This window comes from Clupea harengus, chromosome 11 (assembly GCF_900700415.2).
Source record: "Clupea harengus chromosome 11, Ch_v2.0.2, whole genome shotgun sequence".
NCBI lineage: Eukaryota > Metazoa > Chordata > Actinopteri > Clupeiformes > Clupeidae > Clupea > Clupea harengus.
The window spans coordinates 7,379,975-7,396,153 of NC_045162.1; the positions used below are offsets into that span (position 1 = coordinate 7,379,975).

The window sequence follows — 16,179 nt, forward strand, 5'->3', positions numbered from 1 at the left end:
CATACAATTATTTAATACCACTAATCTTCTATTCCACATGTGCATTTTTATTTTAATAGCAGTCTGCAGCAAACTGCAGATTATGCACATATACTCCTTACATGACTGTGCCCTATAGCATAAAATAGATCGGCCTTCCATCCACTCTCTCTCGACAGTTTCCATGGCAGCCGTGACCGTCCTCTCGTCCTCCTCGTCTGCTCTTGTAAAATCGTTCCCTGGCGGAGAACGTGACGTCACGTTTCCAGGGAGACTGAGCGGGTGCACGTGTCCGGTATAAAAACGGGAGGCGTTGCATGAAAGCTTAGCAGACACTGCAGCATCTTGTCATAAGGTGAGTGAAACAAGTCCTTTGAATATCATTTAATTTGTGTCAGGCAACTGATTATTTCAAACTCTAGATTACTATTTAATAGTTTTGCTATCGTTTACTCCATAAAGAGACGGATGCGAGTGAATAAAATAGGAAGGGATGCGCCCCTCTGTCGGCCTTGTTAGAGTAAAATGTTATGTAAGTGGTTTCCTGTGACTTGTTCTTTAACCACCGACTACCTCGATTGTAAAGTAGCGGTCAATTCGAAATTCTGTGTCAAATCTACATGATGGAGGTGTTCATAATGTATTAAACGGATGGCATGGGAAACTTGTAACTTGATATTGCCTTAGCTCTAATGGTGAAGCTAGCAATATTTTGCGGAAGAAGGTAAGGTTTAGGATGCATCTCGTGATGCCTTTAGGAGTATGGTTGAAAATGATTTAACACTAACGCTGAAATAGCGAGTGATGTACTAAATAATAGCGTTACAGGCGTAAATACAAATGAATGGATGAATGAATGAATGGAAATATACCAATGCGCATGCGATCCTACAAGTGAGCAAATTCGCGACGTGCTCGGCGATGTACACCTTATGAATTCTGAAATTGCGTCACATACGTGTAAATGCTGTCTAGGTAGATCACCGAGTACAGGGTCGAAGTAAGGTTCTCGAATATGTGCTCCATCTAGCTTTTGTAAACGTAGTGAATGTCGTTTGTTATTTGCAAATAGAATGTATGCAGATACACACAATATAATTCAATACTTATATCGACTCATCTGAAATGTACCTCGCCACGATGATCCACTAATTAATGTGGTTGTATTATTTTGTGTAGTTAAACTGTACTGGCTGACGGCACACAAAACGCAACAAGTAGGGCCTGCTTCGGGATTGAAAAGATGGAAATGTAACCTTATCCATCATGTGACATCTTGTTTTAGCTGAAGGTCGTATCAAACGGACAAGGTCATGCAACTAGACCTTCATAGATGCTGCATTGCGATACTTGTCCGAGGCGTTGAATGCATTTTTGCTGAAATAGGTAAAGCTATTTATATTTTGCCAAAATATTTTTAGGCCACTACAGCTCGGCTTTAGGAAGCTATTAGCCAGCAGCCCATGGGCTTAAAAAAAATACGTCTACGTGCTCAGCATCATGTAACCTAGCTTACATGGATGCGCTTGATTTGTAGCTGATGTACCCAGATTAGTTTTTCGATTTAACTTTTTTGTTCTTTTTGACTTTTTCGATTTGATTTTGCGTTGCTCATCCATATCATATTCACTCTTTCCTTCTTTTCCGCAACCTTGACAGCGTTCCGCCCTCTTCCTGTAGTTACTGAGCTGTCACATTATTACATCATGCTATCAGCTTCCTGCCCTAGCTCGCTGTAATGAAGCCAGAGGGGGGCAGGCGTCGGTATTCGAACATCTCTGATGCACACCTGTAGAATTCTAACGCTCATCGATGGAACCCCTTTAGAATGTAAGAGGCACACAAGAAGGCAAAGACCTGCGTTTTATGAAAATCAATAGAAATAAAACGCATCTATGTAAAATGGACATCAAAGACCAACTCTGTTTTTCTTAGTAGATATCATCCCATTTTCTTGTATGTGTTATGGCGTTTTATTTGTTAGACCCAAACAGGCCATTGCCCCATAGTAGGTGGCAGTTACCTGCAGTGTGACACAGCAGTGTGCACTGCAGGAAGATCACATGAAGGAGACAGGCCACACCTCTCTCGCTGGCTCTGTCTGCTTGGCCCTCCTCAGGCTGTGGTCTGGTTTTCACAGTCAGACTCAGAATACATTAGTGTAGGGTATCAGAGTGTACTTTATAGATGCGCAGAAGAACCGCAACCCTTTTAGTAAAGATGCCCAGCTATTTTTATAGTAGAAGAAACAGTTCTGTGAGATTGTCAGTTGCTTGGCGTTAAATGTCAGTGGTCGTGATGGTATGTTACATGATAGGACCTTTTTCCTTCGATTACCTCTGATGGTTAATGAACACTGCAGTAGTCATCTTAGTGTGGGCCTCAGTTCCGTACAAGTGCATTTGGAATGGCAGTAACCTTACCTTTATATAAACTATATATATATGACGTGTAAGCAGCATTTGATATTGTTATATCTAATAATCTATAGCTGTAATTAATATCTATATTATATCTATAATCTAATCTTTTTATCGTAGTTTGCATCAGTTTTAGAGAAACTTCATGAGGAGGTAAAAATGTCTGTTTTCACAAACTCTGGACAAAAGTATTTTCTTGCATGTTATTTTGTAATGTGCTTATGTCTCTAACACCCATAACTGCACATGCAGTGAGTGAGGCTATACATAGTGTTCTGTCCTGCCTTGCCTCATACACTAAACACAGCAACCAGTTTATAGTGGAGTATTATAGTAAGTAGATCACCTCAGGAGCTGCAGACCAAACCTAAAGAGTGTCCCTTTAAATCAAGGGTGATCACCTCAGGAGCTGCAGACCAAACCTAAAGAGTGTTCCTTTAAATCAAGGGCGTGGCTGTGACGGCACCTGTGCCACCATGATTAGCGTGAGCTTGAGGCCACGGGTGGGTTGCCGCGCCTCCAGGCTTCAGACTGTCAGACGCTGGCATGGAAAAGTACTGGTCTCTGCTCGAAGAGAGGAATGTAGGAAGTGTTTAATGAGTCAGGGTGGTAGGTGGTTGGCTGCCTAACCTCTCTCTCTCCCTCTCTCTCTCTCTCTCTCTCTCTCTCTCCCTCTCTCTGTCTCTCTCGCTCCCTCTCTCTCTCTCTCTCTCCCTCTCTCTGTTTCTCTCTCTCCTTTTCTCTCTCTCTGTCTCTCTCCCTCTCTCTGTCTCTCTCTCCCTCTCTCTCTCTCTGTCTCGTATCCTCTCTATTTCCTATTAATAAACAAGAATTGTATTTTCTGTGAATGATGTTTTATTTCAATATTCTAATATGCTCTACTTTATATTACGCCATTATGGTACTTCTATTGTATTTATCTATTTAACACTCTGCCTTTCTGCCTGCATGTCAGTCTGTCTTTCTATTCTATCTGCAGTCTGTCTAGATTCTTAGTTTTTTGGTTTGTTTTGTCCTGGTCAGATGACCCTCCTTTGTAAATGGCTCTGCATGACACAGCACTTCCTCAAAATGGCGTCGTTCCTCTGCAGACATGCGTGGTATCCTGTAGCGCGGTGACTCAAAAGGATGCGCACATGGACACACACACACACACACACACACACACACACACACACACACACTCTCTCTCTCTCACACATCGCAGCTGTCTGAAACTCACCTCTATATACATGATATAATATACCTATATCACACGCTAGGCCATCAGCAGGCCTTATAGTAAATTAGACGACATTCAACCAGCTACCGTCATCCCCTAAAAGCTTTAAATGAAGATTGATGCAATGAAAGAGGCTCAAGTGAACATTTGGCTGTCCTGTCTTTCTGTATTTTTGTCCTATTGTTTGGTTTCTGGTCCAGTAGTCATCTGTCTAGCCCCCGGGGGACTGACCCAGTTAATCCGGGCTCCCCACTTTTCTGTAGTTCTGTTTCGCAGAGGGAAAGACAGGGGCAAAAACTGGGTTGGGGCAGCTGCAGGCTTTTGTCTGGCTGTTTGCTAGGAGGAAGGGGGGGGGGGGTGGAGGTGGTCTGAGGCGCGTTTGGCGACAAACTGAAAACACAACAAGAGACGTGTTCTGGAAATGACATGGACTGTAGAATATGCAAAGTTGTATTAGAACAATGATTAACAAATATGTTTAGTACAGTACTTAATAAACGCGGCATGGTGATAATTATGCAGTGGTGCCCCGTAGCACGTGGTTAGCGCATGATTGGTTGGCTGGGGGATTGGGAGTGAATGGTTTGAATTTGGAGCGATGCAGTGGTTGGCTGCTGTGCACACAGGGATCACGTGTCAGACTAATAAGAGTTACCATCATGTTGCTAGAGACGTGTGTCTTTTCATTTACAACCCCTAGGCTATTTTCAGCATCATTTCACTACTGTTACATCTAAACTTCTGTCTTGGTCAGTATAACAGGTAGCCATACATGTTATATGCTGTATTTATTTCAGGAGAGACAGGACTATCCAGATCTGCCATAATATGATATGATATTACTTTTTAAAGTTCTATATTAGCCTCCATATAACGGAAAAATCACTTCTAATTTATTAAATTGTTATACTTTTGCATCTATCTCAAAAGGCATTGATGTCGGGGACAAGAAGGTTTTTAATCCGGTCATGTCAGAGCCATGATTGTGGGAGACTATTGATCATTCAGATACGTGTTTCCCTTCAAGGCTATAAACACGTCGCGACTTCTTCAGCTATGGCACAGAGGTGTGGAAGGGGTGAAGGAATGACCAATGATTGCAACTTTGCAATTAACGTCTACACAATAACGACTTTAAACTAGCGTAATGAGTTTGTGGAAATAGATGCAGAATTGGAGGCAGTATTTTACTGTACAGACTAGCAAGTAGCATCATTGGAGAGAGCTGCTCCTGCTGTTAATTATGACATGTGACAAGGCAATGAGTACTTCATGACATATGGAACCAGGAATAAAGGGCATGAATTTCCAAACAAATTTGGACACGTGTGGTGTCCGGCGTGCTGTTAGAGTTAAGTTGCTCCCTTGTTCTCTCATGGTGCCGCTGCCAATATTGTGCCAGATTTGTTCTTCGGCGCTGTACCAATTGTTTGGTCTGCCCACAACAAAGAATGTCACTGGTCAGCCCGCATATTTTCACCAAAGCGCAGAACAAGAGGGCAGTGTTATGTTTCAACAGTGTTGCATACATACAAACAAAGAGATGCCCTCATAGAATGGAGACCTGTAGGACTGTAAAGCAAGAGTTGTGAAGTGTGGATGAACACTTTTAGAAGAATAAACTCACATAGCAGATGACACTATTTGACTTATTTTAAATAGTCAATCACACAGTCTAGCCTCTGTGAACTAGCAATGAGTAGTTAAGTATAATTGCAGCTATATTGTGCTTGGCAAGCTATGCTACATTAGAATTGATTATGACTTTAAAAGTGGAATTGCTTCTCTACATGTGAAGCTAAATTCTTATCTTTCTTATCTATTCTTATCTAATCTATTCTCATGACTTAAAGACCTTACAGTTCTACTGTAAGGCATTGCTAGAAGGTACTCTTATCCAAAGATAGGGAACTGCATATGCCGTTCAGTTGGACCTCGTGCTGACTTTGAGCTAGAGTCATTGAGCCAGGTTCATCTAGGGCAGTCAGTCAATCCATGCGCTCAGGATATTGGGGCTCTTTAAAAAGACCTTGCAATCGTTGCTAGTGAGATTAGGATTATCCAGATGGGTTAGGTACTTCACAGTGTGGTGGAGCTTCCACCGAGGTGCATGATCAGTCACACACACGCACACACACACACAAACACAGATTAGGAGATTATCAGGATGTCTTCCTCATGGCCAGATGCAAGGGCAATCCTTTATGTCCTTTCTAAGGCTCAGTTTGGTTCTACACTAACCCTGCTATAATGGCCCTGGCCTTTTGGTCCTTTTGTGTGTGAAAGACATTACATTTCCTGAGTGGACCCCAGAACGTACTCGACCCCATACAGATCCAGTGTACGGCATGAATTTGTGAGGTTTTTCAAGAATGGATTGCCATGCCTCCTGTTGCTAACAGTGTCATGATGCAATGGTTGTCATGTGAGGTTACTATCCAGTTTGGGGTGGGTGCTAGACAGGCAATCAGATAGAAAAGCCATATCCATTAAGAGAATGGTGGATGAAGTGTTGGCGTTCGATTGGTCTGGAGGACACGATTCGATTGGTCACGGAGCCTGAGGGTGGTGTTCACCTCAGCGCTAATGCTGAGTGGGCTCTTTCCATCGGCACATGGATCGCCCCCTTGTCCTCTGAGCAGGGGGGTAAATTGGGTAGCGGTGACTGGTAGCTGTGAGCCTCAGTCTGAGACAGAGGCCAACTCACTCATGTGAAGTGGAGACAAATAGAGCTAATTTTCACCCCGAGGTCTGATAAGACAGCTCTCTAAGCACCAGTTGTACTCCACTTCAGTGCAGGCTGTGTTACATGCCAAATGTGTTGGATGGTGAAGTGAATTGCTCCAAGCATTTGTGAAGGGACTTGTGTTATGTGTTTTACATTGAGGTTGTGGTGCTGCAATAAAACAGGGAGGAAAAAGCTCAGAATATGCCAGTGTTATTAATTGACTTTTGGAGTGTCTGGCTTATGGGTTAATGGGGAAATTGGAATGGATTTTAAAGGTGTCCCTTTCTGCCACTTCGATTGGACCTCATTCCACCCTGCACACATATCCAAAAACCAGTAAATGTCAGTACAAGTCAGGACAAATCAATTACGTTCAAAATTAACTTGCCTTGCTAATGGGCTTGTGCAAGGGCAATACGTTGACATGAAGTTGTTGTAGGGTCCATTTTTATTTTCTAATACCAACCCCAGTGGTTCATCAGCCTTTGTAAGGTTGCACTAAAGAGCTCAATAGAGGCCAAGAACCTCAAGTAGTGTTTTTCATTAGTGCAAGAAGTTGTCAGTATAGGCTTGAAGATTTTCTCAAGCGGGCTGTCTTATCGCTGCTAGAGAGCTTATTTTTTGAGAAATGGCTCCCAAGTTGGCAGACCAGCAACACAAGAGTTATCGGCCAGAGTTATCCTGTAAGCAGTTCTTTTTTTCATACTTTATCAAAAGATATGTGTTCCAGTTCATGGCCCATAGCAGGAAGCACTTTCTCACTCTTTCTCACAAACCGAGACCTCAGCTTCCTGTGTCCTTGCTTAGTATCCTTCCTCCTTCCCCTGCTCTTCTCTATGTCTTGGCAGCTCCTTATAAGGACACTCAAGTTAAATATTTGGGTTTCATCAAGTCTGTCTGTCTGTCTTGCAATTTAGTATGTTGATGGCTTAGCCACATATCTTTTCTCTTCCACGTACTTTCCAACCATGTTTCTACATGTACCGCATAACTTCAGTCACAGCCATCAGGGTGACCTTGCTTGCACTATCAAGCTTGCCAGCCTTTTTTTTCATTTCATACTTTCAATCTTGTATGCTCCCTGACACCCCACCCCACCCCCCAAAATGAACCTAAATGAACACCTTTGTGTTCTGCAAAACTCCAGGAACTTGAGGCCTAGCATACCTTGGAATTTAACTGATAAGAGTGGATCTGCTTCTTTCGAAAAACAAAATACCACTGGAATACCAAGATACCAAGAACACAGCTTATGTAAAAGCCAGGGCAGTTGTGTGTGGAGTGGATATGGATGGGCGGGAGTGTTTTGTCAAGCAGGTTCCAACAGGCTGTGTGCTGTGTTCTTTGCTAGTTGTTCCGTTTCTCTGGACGGCGCACAATGGGCCGTTGAGCTCCTGCCAAGTGAACAAAAAGGGCCTGGCATGGGTTCCCTGAATCTTGTAAACTCCCCGTACAGCATTTTAAATAGGCCCCTTAGAACAATTGAAACGGCTGAAGCCATGGGCTGTGCTAGAGGCACACCTCTTAAACTTCCACTCAGAAAAGGGGGCGGAAAACTCCACTTTGACTACACGCTGATGCTGTGAAGCACTAAATCATTCCTATTCAGTTCTGTGTGAAATGACAGATAAAGTGTTAAGTAATAGCTTTGAGTGTGAAATGATTAGTAGCCTGCTAATATTTGATATTTGTAATACTTTTCTTAACTTCCCCACTGCAGTTAAATGACCAGTGCAGTGTTTAGTATTTTGCAGTATAATCTAGATGTTGCTGTTGCCACCACAATAGCTGTTGCTACTCTCAACAAAAAAACAACTGAGCACCAACAAGGGCTGCACTCCCTGCCTGGTGTTGGCCGTCTTTGCGAAGAGAGCCTGTAAACAAGTCTTAGGTGACCTGCCCTCTCTCAGTGAGAAAAGCAATCATGTTTGAAAGCTGAATCTTTACTCTGTCCTCCTCTCTTTCACTCGCAGGGCCACCAGATCCACCACCCACTAAACCACAATAATGTCAGAGCTCTGCGTTGGAATCAACGGGTAAGCTGCATGCACCTGCACACTCCCTGCACGATGGGATTAAAAGCCTTCCAGCTATTAGCCTACCTGTGGCATAGCACACAGGGTCCACACCTCATGTTAGAGTGAACACCACGCCGTGATACAGTTAAACATGTCATGGAAACTCAGAGATAAACCCTACCTCACACCAGCGCACAGCATCATGTGCCCACGATTACATTACAGCAGTTGGAATAGGTGTGCGTGTTGGTGTAGGGAGGACCAGTTCTCAGCTGACCCCTGCTGGGCATGTCGAACAGTAGCGGTATCTTTATAGCCAATTGACCTTCCAGTGAGTTGAATACATTACCTTACCATAGTGAACACTACACCCCTTGCACAAGAGGAGGTGTAAGAAAGAGGAGGCAGAACACGGTGAAATGAAGAGGCTTGTGTCTCTGGGCTAGTGTCAGGCAGAGGTAAAAGGAGAGGAGCAAAAAAGCAGTTAACTCCTGAGTGATTATTACAACAAGATTACACGAAGTGGGATGAGCAGTAAGCCCACCAGAAGGGCATGTGTGTGTGTGGGGAACCTGCACGTACACAGATGTGCCGTTACACACGTGCTTGCATACTGCAATCGCACAACTTGATGCCCATGTAGAATCATAATACCCATCCCATAATTAGACTACTATGGGGAAAAACACCCCTGGATGGATGGACATATACATACATACATACATACATACATACATACATACATACATACATACATACAGTATATTTGTGTGTCTGGGCTCATGTTGCTATGACATTGGCATAACTGAAAGATACAACAGATTCCTTGAACATTCATTGAAAGTTAGCGTCTCTTATCTTTGCGTAGCCTTGCTGATAGCATAGTCTCACATGCAGCTATGCAGTCTGCAGCCAGAGCTCTCTTTCCTAATGTAAACCGTGTTCCTTATCAGAGATTATAAGAATGTTTAGAGTTTATACTGTGTAATATTTTGAACATTGGCATTTTCAGCTTTCTAGCCAAGTGCCACTGTAGTTATTCCACAGCCGCTATTCTGATTTTAGCTGAGGGTTACCAAGACTTTCTGCAAGACTGTTGTGTCCAAGTTTGGTTCAGTTCATTGTCTATGCTGCACATTCATATTGTATGTGCCTGTCCACATTACCTTTGGGAACCTCTGGAAATTTCCACAAGCCTTTCAGTAAACAACAGCATGACATGGGAGGTCAAATACAGCTCTTGATGAAAAAAAAAACGCTAAGCAAAGTAGATTACAAACTGTACTGAAAATATCAAAAACTGTAATGAAAATATCATCATTTTGGCATCTTTGGCTCACATAATTATAGACTACTAAGCAATTGTAGGCTTGTAGTACACAAAGTGTATAATGCATTCTCTTACTTTGTGTACACTTAGTACCGTCTGCTATTGTGGTCACGGTAAGCTACCCCATGCTAATGGCAAATGAAACATTGTGTAAATGTGGCCTTCTCTGTGATAGTGCCCAGCTTTGGCCGTAATGAAACATTGTGTAAATGTGGCCTTCTCTGTGATTGTGCCCAGCTTAGGCCGTAATGAAACATTGTGTAAATGTCGTCTTCTCTTTGATTGTGCTCAGCTTTGGCCGTATCGGCCGTCTGGTCCTGAGGGCCTGCCTGGAGAAGGGCATCAAAGTCACAGCCATCAACGACCCCTTCATCGACCTGCAGTACATGGTGAGCTCCGGGAAACACTCAGACATTGCCCTTCATTAAAGGCAAATACCATGCTGTTTACGTCAGCAGACACTGCCGCTGGGCACTTCTGCTGTGCAGCCGACAAAAAGTGCAACGTAACAGATAAGGAGAAGGGAACAGTGCGTTTAAAATTAAATTATAGTGCACTTGATTAACACAAGCACTGCAGTTCAGTTCTGTGGAACTCAGAAAGCATGAAAAGATAATTGTTTTGTCATGGCCATATTAAAAAAGACATTTGCATGAGCTGTTTTCGTAATGTATTTGTTTTTGTTTGTTTTTTCCTGCTCCACAGGTCTACATGTTCAAGTATGATTCCACCCACGGCCGTTACAAGGGCGAGGTGCGCCATGAGAGTGGCAAACTGATCGTTGATGGACATGAAATCGCTGTTTTCCAGTGGTGAGTTGCCTGGTCTTCAGTTTGTTTCTGGGTGCGTACAACTGAGGGTAATGGTCTTGTGTAGCATCCTTTCACTACCCACCCCTTCAGCCTTATGTGGTGATGTACCAATTTTGGGCCTATCGCACTGTATAGAGACAGAGCACAATTAAGTCCCGCCCACACCAGAGGCGAAAACATTCCCTCACTCTCCATTGACTTCGTATTGCACAAAGGTGTCTCCTTGTCCTTAACTTACAGAAATGCAAAAGCTTAAAACTGGCATTTGGATATTTCACTTACCAGTGACAAAATGCGTGCTGATGCATACTGAGTGCCAGGATCCCAGTTTTGCCTCCACAGTCTTTTCGCTTGTGTAAACTTTTCGTTTTGGGTTCTTAACCTTGTTGGTAGTGCATCCCATCACACAGCAGCTTCTAGGCATGTTTCAGTTTTTTGTTCAACAGACGAAAGTGACAAGCAGGCACCACGCAATACAAAGTCAATGGAGAGCGATGAAGTGTTTTCCCCTCCAGTGGGCGTTGTTTAAAGAGCATGACGTGTCATGCTCTGTCTCTAAATAAGCCTTGTGTAGTGGTATACATTCCAAAATATAGGCATGGTGGACTGGAAGGGAGAGAGAAGGAGAGAGAGGGAGCGAGAAGTAATCACTTGTTTTGTAATTAACCTTTAGCGGGTCATTTTGCTCCTTGTTGAGTAATTACACTTGATCTGCTCACATGTTCTCCTCCTCCCATCCAGTATGAAGCCAGCTGAGATCCCATGGGGCGATTCTGGTGCCGTGTACGTCGTGGAGTCCACCGGTGTCTTCCTCAGCATCGAGAAGGCCTCTGTAAGTGAAATACACCTATTACTACACTATTACAATTTGCCACTTTTTTTCTAGGTATGTTTTAATAAGCAGCTACTTTTAAACTTAAAATGAATTTAGATGGTGTATGGCCATGTGAAGTCCAGATGTACACACCTGTTGTTCCCACTAGCAGGCTATGAACTGTGTAGTTCTGTGGTCTGGGACAGAACAAACCGTGAAAATAAAAGAAAAGCCTTCACAAGACGACATCCTCAACAATATCGCCAAAAGAGGCTAGTTAGCATGTGCCAACTGGGCTGTTGGTGGTGTTTGCAAGGTTTTTGTATGCTTTTTAGATAGCACTAACTTTGCTTGTTTTTTTTACCAGAATTCCATAATACTGCTTTAAAATAGAATCCATATGCACCCTTACTCACAGTGTGGATTAATATCAAAAAGAGAAAACAATACCAGTGTGTTTGATGGGGTCGCTTATGCACATGCCATCTTTGGCTTGTCGTTTTCAGACCTTCATGAGTGTGATATTGAGTTATAAATAAGTATTGTGTATCTAGTAAAGATGCACCGATCGATCGGCTGATGTCCAGAATCGACCGGTTTTCAGCTTGATCGCCGATGACTGGTGTCTGGCCGATCAGTGTCAGTAACTGGGGCAGTTCAGGAGAAAATGTAAAAATGTATTTAATAGTCAGTGTTTTATTATGAACATACAATTGAAGTTTTCCATTAAAGAAAAGTTACAAAAATGTAACTATAGTTCTTAAAAGGAAAGCTAATCGGCAGATCAGACTGAAAAACTATCGGAAATCGGAACCGGCCAAGAAAATTGCAATCGGTGCATCTCTCATATCTAGATGTATATCTACATTATTACACATATTATGGATCTGTTGTTGCCATGCAACTGTTGATGAGCTAATTTTGTGAAACACTATGAATCCGGCAGTTGTTTGTTACCATGTGTATGTATCCTGTAGCACAAGAACTGAGTTTTTTTCTCTTTTTTGTGGTCCCCCTACAGTCTCATCTGCAGGGAGGTGCCAAGCGTGTGGTCGTGTCTGCCCCCTCCCCCGATGCCCCCATGTTTGTGATGGGAGTCAATGAGGACAAATATGACCCCTCCAGCATGACCATTGTCAGGTTAGCATGCAGCCATACAGTACATCCTATTGCACAATGCAAATAAGTGCTAATATATTATTAATCTATTTACCTAATTCCTCAATAAGATATGTATATCATGAGTGGGCCCATAACTATGATTGGGTTTCATCCACAGCAATGCATCCTGCACTACCAACTGCCTAGCACCTTTGGCCAAGGTCATTAATGACAACTTCGGCATTGATGAGGCTCTCATGGTAAGTGGTAGTCTGTGTAGATATCTGTTTATGTCTGCCTAAATGTGCCCATATTTGTATGGATATGTTTAAGTTGTTTGCACATGGGTATTCAGCTTGTGCGTCTTCACAAATGTGGACAGATTACTTGATGAGTTGGTCTAGGTGCTTTTGCTAGTTTTTCATCTGTCTCTATTTTCTCTCTGTCAGACCACAGTCCATGCCTACACTGCCACCCAGAAGACCGTGGACGGCCCCTCCGCAAAGGCCTGGCGTGATGGACGTGGTGCTCACCAGAACATCATCCCTGCTTCCACTGGAGCCGCCAAGGCTGTTGGCAAGGTCATCCCTGACCTCAACGGGTCAGTATGCGCCAACAGAACACGCCTTCGCTCCCGAGACATCCTTCCATCCCATTGCCATCCCATTATGGACTGGTGTAGAGCTTCTTTATATCAATAAAACTCATATGAAGAGTTTTTTGACGTCCTTTAAAAAATGTGGCCTTCCAGGCTTTGAAGGCATCTTTTCTTTTGGCCTTGGGAGTCTCACCTCTCTGTTTTGGGGAAGTGAAACTGAGACTAACACCTTCCCCTTTATCTGTCACCAATGCAGGAAACTGACTGGCATGGCCTTCCGTGTTCCTGTGGCCGACGTGTCTGTGGTAGACCTCACCTGCCGCCTCACACGGCCAGCCAGCTACGCTGACATCAAAGAGGCTGTGAAGAAGGCCGCGCACGGACCCATGAAGGGAATCCTGGGATACACAGAGGACTCCGTAAGTTTGGGAGGAGGTCTAAAGCAGAAAGTATAGTTATGTGTGAACGGTGCGGATTACGTAAATTTCGTCATCAGGACAGTCCATATGTACAAACTTTTAGGTTAGCTGCATTTTCAAGAGAAAATTAAATCCATTTACGCCATTTATTCTTTTAGCAGAGGCTTTTGTCCAAAGTCATTTACAGTATAGATTTGCATTAGTATGGATATAGTCTGTTTCCTGTTACTGGGAACCTGCTGATAAAATGAGAGGTGTGTTTATTTAATGCCTCAGGAAATCATAGCTGATTAGATCGCCACCAATCGTATTTTAAGGTCAAGGACAAGTAAACGCTTGTGGAGGGGCAGAGACAACTAAAGACCTATAAAAAATAATAGTCTTTGTTGTAGATTCACACGACGTAAAGATATTGTTTCTATCAATGCGATTGACCTTGTGCACTGAGAGACGTGTCCGCAACAGCCAAACTAGTATACTTTGGGGACACCGATGCGCACGTCCATGTCTACATTGTGCAAAGCCTTGTCCGCAGAAGCATACTTGAGGCCTTAGGAGGTCTTGGATGAGGCTTTGAAGTGTTCGATGGCCCCCCATGCAATGCTTATGTGTTTCTGTGTGTGTGTTTGTGCTTTGTAGGTCGTCTCCTCTGACTTTGTCGGTGACACCCACTCTTCCATCTTTGATGCTGGTGCTGGAATTTCCCTTAATGACAACTTTGTCAAACTCATTTCCTGGTGAGTCACCTTGCATTCGAGTAGTATGTTTAGCACTCCTGTTACCATGGTATCAGTTACAATATTCCTACTGTGTTATAAACAACTATTGCTAATCTATTGCTCTGTCGCAGGTATGACAATGAGTATGGCTACAGCACCCGTGTTGCCGACCTGCTGTTGTTCATGCATTCCAAGGAGTAAGCGTTCGCCTGGCTCCCCACCTCCACCTTAGAGAAGAGGCCACATTGGGACGACCATTCCTTCTTTTACACGCACTCACTTCATAGCTCAAGCCATAGTGAACCCCACACTAGCACTCCCTCTTCCTCTCCTCCAAACTCTACAAGACGACAGTCGTCTCTGCAGCAGTCTGTGTGTGAATCTTAGTTTGTTCCTTTTACAAATGTGTCCCACTTGGAGGCGGAAGTTTTGAATTGACAGTATTTGTGTCTGTGTCACCCCCACAAGCATTGCCGTAGATGTTCCCATACTGGGTGTTGCCATGTTATATTGGTGTTTGAGATTTAACAGTTAAGAAGAAAAGATGATGGTGAAGCTGTAATGTGATTAAAGAGGAAATCTGAAATAAATATGTTTCGAAAAATACCAAATATACTTTGTGTTGTCCCATTATTTGTGCTTGTCATGATATGTTATCAAATACATCATATAAATAAAAATTAAGTGCTATGATTATTCTTTACATTTATTATTAAAATGTTCTTACACTGACTGTTTGGTCTTAGATCCTTTAATAAACAACGTTCATCAATGTTAGCTTGACTGTTCTCTCCATTGTACGTCGCTTTGGAAAAAAGCATCTGCTAAATGTGAATGTAATGTATTACTTGAATGAAGGGAAGTGTCGTCACACAGTGGGGATCTCCCCCCTCCATTTTGATTAGCAGCGTTCAGTGAGCAACTATAGGCAAATGAGAGTTCCGTTCTGCTAGCAACGATAACCCACAATAACCCCAGGAAGTAAAACGAAACGAGGAAGTAAAATGAGTTTGTTGTATCAAATGAAAGGTTTTTACAACAAACAACCCTGTTAATCGACTGGGTAATATAAAAACCTTTTATATGCAACGAGTTTTATTGTTCCATTTGTCCTAATGATCGGGAAAATAGTTAAAAGCGTGTTTGAAAGTTATAGTAGCCTATTTGTCATTATAAAGTCCTAATCTGTCTACTCGCTAGATCAGACTTTATAATGGTATTTTGGTAACTGTGCATTATATTAACTTGCTTTAAAACAAGGTGAGATATATTGAGTTAATTTTAAGCGTACAGGATACTTTGATAATGACTAAGATGTAGCTGAAAATTGACAATTAATATTACTTTCATAGTAACATCAAAATGGGTTAAAAACGATTCACTGATGTTACAAAAGTATGATTTTCTTGTTTAAATATAGGGAACACTGACTAAACAGGCATCATTGCAAATATTGTAGTAAGAAACAGTAAAACACACAACAATCTGCTGATAAAAGGATTATGTCTTCAATAAAGTTGGTTGAACATGTTCAGAACACTGTAAAGAAAGGGTAAAAAATGTTTAGCAGTAATTAATCTGGCCATTCACTGTGAAAAAACACTTGACACACAGATCACACAGGTGAAAAGGGATTATCTCCAATGCCAGGGTATTGCCATGTGACACGTATCAAACTTTGCTGATGAAACTAAAGATTGTGTCTCAATGAAAGGGGGGTGGAATATGTTTAGGACATTCCAAACATTAAATAAAATGTGTGAAGTAGTTGAGATTTACGTCCCTGAATGCTCCACAATACTTTAAACATAGGTGATCAGACAGGCGAAAATGCATTATCTTCAATGGTAGGGCCATGTGACATGTATCACTCTTTGCTGAAAAAACTAAAGATTGTGTCTCAATGAAAGGGGGGTGGAATATGTTCAGGACACTCCAAACATTAAATAAAATGTGTGAAGTAGTTCAGATTTGCGTCCCTGAAGGCTCCACAATACTTTAAACATAGGTGATCAGACA

The 16,179-nt window shown here is 42.5% G+C and overlaps 1 protein-coding gene across 1 annotated transcript; it reads left to right on the forward strand.

Moving 5' to 3' along the window:
• Positions 1-247: 247 nt before the first annotated feature.
• On the forward strand, positions 248-14,771 carry gapdhs (glyceraldehyde-3-phosphate dehydrogenase, spermatogenic). The gene is made up of 11 exons (XM_031575758.2): positions 248-334; positions 8,323-8,385; positions 9,990-10,086; positions 10,403-10,509; positions 11,251-11,341; positions 12,345-12,463; positions 12,603-12,684; positions 12,874-13,025; positions 13,279-13,441; positions 14,081-14,178; positions 14,292-14,771. The coding sequence occupies exons 2-11, from the start codon at positions 8,357-8,359 to the stop codon at positions 14,359-14,361; spliced, it is 1,008 nt and encodes a 335-aa protein (XP_031431618.1). The 5' UTR covers positions 248-334; positions 8,323-8,356; the 3' UTR covers positions 14,362-14,771.
• Positions 14,772-16,179: the final 1,408 nt, after the last annotated feature.